At 40.5% G+C, this 9,875-nt stretch overlaps 1 protein-coding gene across 3 annotated transcripts in view; it reads right to left on the bottom strand.

The window, feature by feature from the left end:
- The window catches only part of KIF24 (kinesin family member 24), a 58,726-nt gene that overhangs the window by 12,075 nt on the left and 36,776 nt on the right, over window positions 1–9,875 (bottom strand). For all 3 annotated transcript variants that reach the window (XM_019624504.1, XM_019624503.1, XM_019624506.1), the window contains 4 exons: window positions 9,391–9,478; window positions 2,535–2,656; window positions 1,624–1,729; window positions 454–525 (listed from right to left, as the gene is read on the bottom strand). In XM_019624504.1, coding sequence (XP_019480049.1) covers window positions 454–525; window positions 1,624–1,729; window positions 2,535–2,656; window positions 9,391–9,478 — 388 coding nt within the window. The remainder of the gene's footprint in view (window positions 1–453; window positions 526–1,623; window positions 1,730–2,534; window positions 2,657–9,390; window positions 9,479–9,875) is intronic.

The raw sequence follows: 9,875 nt of genomic DNA, 5'->3' as shown, positions 1-9,875 counted from the left end.
TCTTAACCAGCGTGCCACTCGGCCAGCCTGTATCATTCTTTTTAACTACAGCCATTATTTTTTATCTTGAAACACTGGTCTAAGTCTTACAGCTAAGAAAGTACCAAGTATAGCTATACCACGCCCCCTTCAAAGGCTCAGGGACTCCACTAAAACAACAAGGTTTCTTTACGTTAGAAATAAGCAGAAAGCTGTTGGATGATAGCCAGAAGAGTACTGCTGGCCCCATGGGAGCCTGGCTGCCTCATACTGCATATATCTCTGCCTGAGGATGCCCCGCTCCGCTCTCCTCCTAGGCGGAGTGCTCTGGAAAGGAACATGACTCCTCCCCTCCTCTTCCCCTTCCTCCAGGCTTAGCATCACATCTTGATGGCAGTGGATGCTTTGCTGAATAAATTAAGAAGGAACAAATAAGTGAACAAGACTGAACTCAAAGTTCACATTTAACTTTACCTGAGTTAACTTGCTTTGCCGAAAGGGAGTATGGGTGTGTTCCTGATCCAATGCCCGGATACATTCCTTCAGCTGCAAACAAGCACATCAAACATCACATGCAATGAGAGAGTTAACAGATCTTCCATTCAAAAGGAAGTCAATCTTCTAAAAGGAAGTCAAAATGCCCTGGTAGTTTCTTGTTCAACAAGAAAAATCAAGCTAGACTGGAAAGTATCCTGTGCTAGTTGTGCCTAGTTAAGGCCCCCCAAGCTTAAGAGCTGTGATCCTAGGACTAGCCCTGATAGTGTGGAACAGACAAACCCAGGGACCTTCCCACAGGGCCCAGAATCTAAGCTTATGTGGTGGCAGTTCTGGCTTGCCAGCTCCCTTTTTCTCCTCTTCTCACACTCTTCCCAACTGTAGAAGCACTTAAGTAGAGAACATATTGATACCACTCTCCCCTCACACGTGCACATCTATAGGTGTAGATTCAAATATAGATTTAGATATAAGTTGTCTGAATGGGGCAGGAGAAATTCTAGAGTCAGACCTGGGAAGGAACTGAGAAGTCACCTAGGTCTACCTCCTCATTTAAAAAAGCAGGAACTATGGCCCAAAGGTAAGAAAGGGCATGTCACTTGCTCCTGGGCAGAGCCCCTCAAAGAAGTACACACAGGACATCACTAATGCCATCACAGACCCGAAATACAGACCTCCAGGGGCAACAGGAGAGTGGGGGTGGTGGGGGGCAAGATGAGGGAGGACAGATCTTTCATTTCTGAGTCATGCAGCTAGGCTAAAAGGCGGTAAATGAAAAGGAAGAGAGGAAAGAGAATGGAAGGAATCCTTGGAAGTGCCAGTGCTGGGAGTTCACCAAGAACAGGTAGAGAAGCAGCCTTGAGAGTCTGCTGTGGCTGTTCTTGGCTGCAGCCATAGATGCCTGCAGCTAACCCCTCTCTATCTAAGAAGCTGCAGGGTATAAGACAGTATGAGAAAATTTCCTCTTTTATTACAAATCAATTCAATATCCCCAAACTTTAGCACTGGGAAAGTTCTCCAGAATGGATGAACAGGAAACCAAAATCTGCTCCTGAGTTACACCTGCCCCTTATACAGTCTGGCTGCATGTAAGGAGGGGCAAACATCTCACAAGAAGGATTTTTAGACTAAAGCTTTCAAACAACTTACAGCCAGAAGACTTTGGTTTATTTCTGCACCTTCCATCTTTGTCTGTCTGTCTGAGTCTCTGGCATCTGCTGCTCTTTCACTGCCGGCCAAGTCAATGAAAGAAATCCTAGAAAAAAGACACAAAGCAGGGATGACTTCTTTGGGGCTTTGGTTTATTTTTACATCAGTCAGCATTTTGTGATGGCCGGAAGAAATTAACACTGGCCCATACTCAGGGAAAAAAAGATATCACTGTCAGCTTTCCAAATGCATCACAAGATTCTGATCTGTCTGCTGCTCTGGCACTGTTCACTCAGACACTTCCATTGGTTTTAATCATTTGTGAGAAAGTATGACAAATTAATAAAACATTCTTCCCATAAGGCTAAATGACCACAATGTAAATCACTTAGGGGGCCACTTAGATAATTAAATAGAAACTTTTGTGGGCTGCTTTCCAGCCAAAAAGAAATAAAGAAAAAGAAAGAAAGACTCATTACTCAGAGGTGAGATAGGCTCATCCATCAGTGAGGCAGGGTTTGCTAAGATAGCACTAGAGAAGCAATGAATGTACCCGATTGTCTTATGGCTTCTTTCAAGAAGGATAGATTAATTTTCTTTTTTTTCTTTTGGCCTATAAGCTCTCTGAGATGCATTCCCTGCTATTCCTCTGCTGATATTGTGTTTCACGTTAGAAGCAATCAATGTCCCTCTTAATAACTTAGGGTTGACCAACAATAGGTCATTACTTCATGGTTAATCAACTGATGGCACTTTAGTACAATGATTTATTTCAGGGCTAACAACTCTACTCTGTGTTCCTGAAATAAAGAACTCCATGGTGGCAAGGTGTCCTGTTGTTGATAACACATATTTCAAAGTCACATTAGGGAAAGGCAGACAATGTAGTTCCCTGCATATATCCAGCTCACCTGCCAAATGTCCTCTTGGCTGAATCTTTGATCTGAATCTGGATGACAGCATGGGAGCGGGAAGAGTCTGCATTAACTCCAGTGGCCCCAGTGCTGCGCTCCTTGCTGCCCTTCAGGATCACCTGTAAATAAAATCCACAGGGTGACTTCCCTGAGGAGTAAACAAAGCCTGCGGCTCCTAAGAGTTGGCTCAGTGAAACGGAGAACAGACATGTAACTTTGTCGGCACACTGCCGTTTTTTCCCCTTCATGTAGAAAGCTGCCTAAACACTAAATCATGCAAAGTAAGTACCCAATAGCAATGAAAACAATGTGGAATACTAATCTTAGGGGAGAACATTCAATAGCTCAAGAGCTAATTTACTTTTTGATCTCATATACTCTTTTTAATATCTTTGATGCATTTAGCCTGACTAAAATCCCTAGGGCATAACTTAGCTTCAAAGCAAGGTCCCATAATACCCATCTGTCTTAGTAACTAAAGCAAAGGACAGAAATATGTATCGCAGAATGACTGATCACATCCACCTACTGTTTCACCAGGATGCAGTCACAAAGGGTACCAGACCTGATGTGTGGGCACATGGACATGAGCTGTCACAACTGCCATGAGCCTAGGATTTCCTTTGAGACCAATGCCACTCCAAATGGGAGTAAAGACTAACCTGGGTCCCTCTGGCCACAAGGGAATGGGGGAAAGGAGGTAAAGCCTCAGGATTTGCCTCTAGCCCCTGAAAACACAGCCATACATGAACACATTGCCCTGATTTTGGACAGGAGGAAGAATGCTGATTTCTGGGAATCAAAAAGATGAAGAACTTTAAAAATATTACTTGATAAAATCCCAACAGCCTAATATGATGATAGTGTGGTTATTATGTCCAGTTTACAGCTGAGGAATAAACCAGAGGTTGATTTCCTCACAAACAGCTGTTGTGTGGCAGAACCCAATTTTATATCCAGTACGTATGACTCCAAAGCCCATGTGGTTTCTACTACACTGTGGGGCACGGATGATAAATTCATTTATACTGCAGTGAATTAAGGGTAAGGAAGTCCTATCTCATTTTTTCTCAGTCTCTCAGAATTTTAATTTATATCATATTAAACATAGCTACAAGTTTTAAAATTAAGAGTGCAAAAGTTGAGAGTCAAGCTTCAACAATAGGCCACAAACTATCTTAACAAGTAGGGGCTTGTGCTTTTTAAAAATTTAACTAGTAATAAGTTCCTCTATGGTCTGAGCAATAATTGTGTTTCTAAAGATTATCTGTATGTGAGATTTCAAATTATACTGCAGAATCAAATTTAGAATTATAGTTTAAATGCGCTCATTTTGTAAATGGCTCATCACAAGGTAAAAGGGACCAGCTGATGAATCCTTTTGTAAGGAGAAGATCCTGTTAATTTATAAAACTGGGCTATCAACTGCATGAATAGCATGTTGTAGCTAATCAGAAATCAGGCAAGTTAGAGCAGTAATCCCTTTCATTGGGTGTGACAAATGTCAAAAAAACAGCACTGCTAACTAAGCTTGGATGCTGGCTAGGTCACTCTAAGGCCATATCTGTGACTGAACCATCCAGTTTAAAAGCATTTCCTCATCCTAGCCTCTCCTTATGGCTCTGACTTGATGCTCACATAGATTGTAATGCATTGATGATGGATCATCTTAGATCTATAATGTTCTTTTTATCAAATTTTTATTTTTTCATTAGAAAATTAAGACATGCTTACTGTAGAAAACTTGGAAAATATAGAAAAAATATAAAGAAGAAAACATACACCTCCCATAATCCCAGAGTTAACAAGATTCTGGTGCATTTCCTCCTACAGTTTTAGGGTTCTCACAGTTTTGTTTTGTCTTTTACAAACCTCATGAAGAGATAGGAAAGTTCTTTTAAATCTCTACATTTGTGTAAGCCATATGCTTGATGGATAATGGAGGGATCACAGAGTAGTGACTTATCCAAGGTCACACATGCAGAATGTGGTCAGGCTAGGGACAGAAGTCAGGTGCCCTCTGCCACATGTGAATAATGACACTACTGCTGGGACCTAGTGAGAGCTCAGAGAGGCCTCAAGACCATACCTGGCCAGGAACTCTGGATACTGACAGGAAGCTAAAAGGATGGCCTTGTGGTGAAATTCACCCCCAGGGAAGTCAAGACAGATTGGCTCTTGGGGTTCTATTACAGAGTTTTGTACTTGGCTTTTCATTGTACCTTGTCTACCATGATGTGTTAGGTACCTGTGAGTGCGTCTCAGAAAACCTCATGTCTTGAGGCAACCTCTCCTGACTAAATGCCTATTAGGGAAAGCATGAAGGAATTTCTGGTCTTTGGTCCAGTTTCCTCAGCTTCACTAGCAGTCTGCAATCACCGTGACTTTCAGAAACTGTGGAATAAAGCAGCTGAGTTCTGAGGAGTAAAAAATGAGGCAGTTTGTGCAGATCATCAGACAAACTTTTGTAAGTGACTTACAACTGAAGTATAGCAGTTAAGAAATTAGAATCTAAAGTTTGTCTGGGTTCACATGCTAGCTCTGACATATGGTTGTGTAAACTTTTGTAATGTGTGAACACTTGCAAATCACTTAGCTTTTTGGGGCCTCATTTCTTATCTATAAAATAGTAATCTCATAGGCTAAAAAAGATAATATATGTAAAGCACTTAGTACCATGATTGGTATATGGTAAGTTTTCAATAAACATTAATTTAAAAAAAGATACTAAAGAACTAACATCTCCATGTAAACTCCCAAAACAAACTATTTTTCACAAATGTAAAACAGTTTCATGGGGAAATAGGGCTTTATAGATCAGCATGAGAGTCTATGTGCTCCCCAGTACAAAAAGAAAAAAAAAAAGAAAAAGGAAGGAAAGAAGGGAAGGATGGAGGAAGGGAGGGAATAAAGAGGAAAAAAGACAATCTATTTGGGGGAAATGCAAGTCTAGGAGTAAAGCAAAATTAATACAATCACTAAAATTAAAATCACTAGGCTCCCTTTTCTTCTCACTACCTCCTTAAAGTCCTTCTTCTGTAACTAAAGTCTTATCAGGCAAGTTTCTAAATCTAGGCACTTTGGACAAAATATGTTATGTGAGTAGGGAAATGGGGACCTACTACAATAGGAAGTAGAGACAACTGTTGAATTCTGTGGCACTGGGAAACACTGAGGGACTTATTCATTAGAATAATAGATGTGACAAATTGAGCTAGCATCACAGTAAGCATTTTGTGTATGTTATCTCATTTCCTTCTCTATTACCTGACCCAATCATTTACTATCATCCACATTTCAGGTTCAGAAAAACAAAGGACTTTTCTCAAGAATACACTGCACTGGGACCCAGCTCCATCTTGTTATAAGGCTTTTAATCACTAAGCTTCCTGCACAAATACAAAGAAGGGTTCCAAGCACTTCGGTAGGATAGGGACTGTGTATAGATTAAGTATCTATACACACAGACTGTGTATACACACAGGCACACAGCTGAGGCTTACCTAGGGGAAGCTCCAGTTCTGCAGGCCTCTGCTACCAATTACACCCAAGGCAATGATAAAACATGAAACAGATTTATTAGGAGACTGGGAATGGATACCTATAAGTATGTGAAATGGCTGTAGAAATTACTTAAAAACCTACAAATCTCTACAACTGAAAAAAAATGCCCATCGATTGCCTGACAGACAAAATCTTGATTTCAAACCTGGATGAGTCAGTGAGTCCTCTTTGAGGGCAGGAAAATCCTGGCGCCTGCATTGGTAAGACCAGGTAATAAAATACACCTGGTAGGAGAAACTCCCTGCAGGATGGACAATCCCATGTGAAAAATAAAGCTGCCAGTTGTGCGGCAGGTGACAAGTGGCCATGTCTCAGTGAGCCTGAGGGTGATCTGTGGGGATAACACTTGAAGGTGACACCTGAGAGTGACACTTGAGCAAATACATGGGTGATACCTGAGTGAGCATAAACAGTGACACTTGAGATAGTGAAAGTGTGACACCTGAGTTAGCAAGTGCTATGGTTTCGAGTCAATAAATGTTTATGAGGGTAACTGTGTCAGATATCCATAATTTATATCAACTTTCCACCTTGATCTCAGCTGGCTTCCTTTTTGTACAACCTCCCTCATATGTACTATGGACTAAGGGTATCAATGGCAATAAGACGTTGACCAACAAGAAACTTCTTTCTGCTTTTCTTAGGAAACATAACCTTAGGATAGAGCAGTGCCATAAACTCTTCCAGGGTGAGAGTGTGATTTGACACCAGATTGCCCCTTGGCACAGTTATGACCCACAGCCAAGGAAAAGAGACTTCCTCCTAGTGTTTGCTCCTTCCCCATTCCATTGGTCTAATATCCAGGGACAAAAGCATCATGAGGACCAACTCTTTTGAAGCTCCGGGCCAAATGAAGGAATGGCTGGGGAAGGAGGAGGCAAGAGGGCCATAGGGAATAGGTGTATGAGAAACAATTTCCTTAGGACTCTGCTGTAGAGGGAGCTCTGGACAGGTAAGAATGGGCACAATCTAAGGGAGCCCCTTCAACATGTCCCGCACACTTTTGTTCTGTGCCTGCCTTTGCAATCACTAGAAAGAGGCTCGTGGTTCTTAGGTAACCCTCTAAAACAGCCACACTCAGGTGCTATCCTCAGGTTTTGGATCCCAGGACTCAGGAATCTAATAATCACTATACTGTGAAGCTGATCTAAAGGTGAGTATATTGTCAAATACCCAGCCTGTCCTTCCAGCGTTTCCCCTTTGACTCTGGCCAGGCTTGCTGGATATACTAGAAGAATGACTATGACTACATGTTAAAATCACCTGGCAAACTTTTAAAATATCCACTTTCACACATTGCTAGTGGGAATGTAAAATGGTGCAGCCACTATGAAAAACAGTTTAGCAGTTCCTCAAAAGTATGACTCAGCATATACTCAAGAATACTGAAAACATATTTCCACACAAAAATTTGGTATTATTCATAATAGCTAAAAAGTGGAAACAACCTGTCCATCAACTCATGAATGAATAAAGTATATCCATACAATAGAACATTATTAAGCCATAAAAAGCAATGAAGTACTGATATATGCTATAACATGAACAAACCTTGGAAATATTATGCTAAGTGAAAGAAGCCAGAGACAAAAGGTTGTATATTGTATGATTCCATTTATACCATATGGCCAGAATAGGAAAATCCATAGATAGAAATTAGTGGTTGCCAGGCACTGGGGGGCAAGGGAAATAAGGTAACTGGCTAATGGCGTTGGGTTTCATTTTGACGTGATGAAAATGTTCTGGAATTAGATAGTGGTGATGGCTGTACAACTTTTTGAAAATACTAAAAAAAAAAAAAAATCACTCAATTGTATATTTTTAAAGGGTAAATATTATGTTATGTGCATTATAGCTTAGTAAGAAAATTATATTAAAAAACCACTGAAGCATATACCTTAAAAAGGTGAATTTTATAGTAAGTTAACTATTTCAATTTAAAATAATAATACCCATATTTGGGCCTCACCCCCGAGACATTCTAATTCAACTGGCCTCACAGGGCCTCAAGCAAGCATTAAAAGACATGATAAATCTAGAAAGACAAGCCACAGACTAAGACAACATGTTTATGATACACAAAACTGACAAAAGACTTATATCTGGAATATACAAATCAGTAAGAAAAAGAGAGACAGTCCAAAAGAGGAAAAGACCTGAACTAGCATTTCCAAAAGATAAGTCAAAAATATAAAAAGCTATTCAATTTCATCCTCAATCAGCGAAATGTAAATTAAAACCACAACAAGATACAATTAAACACTTTCAGGTTGGCAAAAATTCAAGTCAATAGAAAGTGCTGGTGAGGATGAAGAGCAGTGGGCTTGCTCATATACTTCCTGCCTGTGGGAAAACAGCTGGCACTATCTAGTGAAGTGGAATATATGCATGTCCTCTGACCCAATCACTTCACAACTGTGTGTGCATCTCCTAGAGAACTCATATGCTGTGCACTGAAATACATGCATAAGGGCACTGACGGCTGCACTGTTCAGAAGAGCCCCAAAATAGAAACAACCGCAACTGTCCATTAACAGTGGAATGGTTAGATAAATTATGCTACATTCCTAGGATTGAATACTAACTGAAAATAAAGATGAACAAAAATACAGCCATATGCAAAAACATAGATGGGGAACTCAAAAACAATGTTGAGCAAAAAAAGCAAAAGAATACATACAGTGTGAGTCTAATCATACGAAGTTAAAAAACAGGCAAAAACTAAGTTACATCGTTTACAGGTGAACGCATAGGTAGTAAAACTATAACAAAAAACAAGAAAGTGATTAGCATGAAAGTCAGGATAATAAAGGGGTACGAATGGGAGGCTGTACAGGGTTCTTGTGGGGTGCCGCAATGTTCTGTTTCTCAACATGGGTAGTTGATTATGAGGGCTCTTTATACTGTACACATTTAGGTTTTATGTATTTTTCTGTATAGTGCTACTTTTTACACACACAAAAAAGTTTTTTTTTAAGTGAGGAAAAAAGCCCCCTAATGATCTATATAAAACCAGGGTTGAGGAAGATTCACCAGAAATATATTTGTACATAAGTTAATAAAATGCCCAGAATGGAAAAAAAAAATCTCAATATTCTAAATTGTTAACAGCTCTTATAGAGAAAGAAGCTATCCTCTTAGAGGAGGACTCACATTTTATAAACGGAAGTGGCATGCTTGCCATTGCCCTTTGCCTAAATCTGAGTCCATTATACTTGCTAGATAGCAAAATGAATTCTTTCCCTGTACGTAGGCTGCTACAGTGGGGTAGTAAAGAAGGAAAAGTTACCTCTAAGAGGAGCTCCACACTCTCCACCTGAAGTTCACGCAGTCCCACTATCTGTACCACATGCTTGCTATCTTCTCTTGCGAAGAGCCTGCAGATGCAAGAACATGGTTGGCACCGCAGAGCTGCTGTAATTGACTTGGTTCTTGCCTCTTCAGAGACCACTCCTCCACACCACTCCCCTGCAACCTTAAGTAGCAGTTTTGCTGTTTAGGTGGGATTAATATGCAATCTCCCCACCTGCTCCCACACCTCCTGACCCTAGCCCTGGACTTCAGGGATGGTCCTTGATCGTTGTAAACAAATCAGCATCTTTGGCTACTATTAAAACAATGAGTGTACAGGAGGGGAGGGGAACAAAAAAAAAAAAAAAAAAAAATGTTTTCAAGTCAAAGGCCTATGCCAATCATAGGATGATGGATGGTGTAGTGTATTCCTGGCTATAGTGATTGGTTCAGGAGTGGATATGGGACCTCTGCAGGTCCAAT

Source organism: Hipposideros armiger, unplaced genomic scaffold (assembly GCF_001890085.2).
Source record: "Hipposideros armiger isolate ML-2016 unplaced genomic scaffold, ASM189008v1 scaffold_591, whole genome shotgun sequence".
Taxonomy (NCBI): Eukaryota; Metazoa; Chordata; class Mammalia; order Chiroptera; family Hipposideridae; genus Hipposideros; species Hipposideros armiger.
This window is presented reverse-complemented; position numbering and strand designations above follow the sequence as displayed.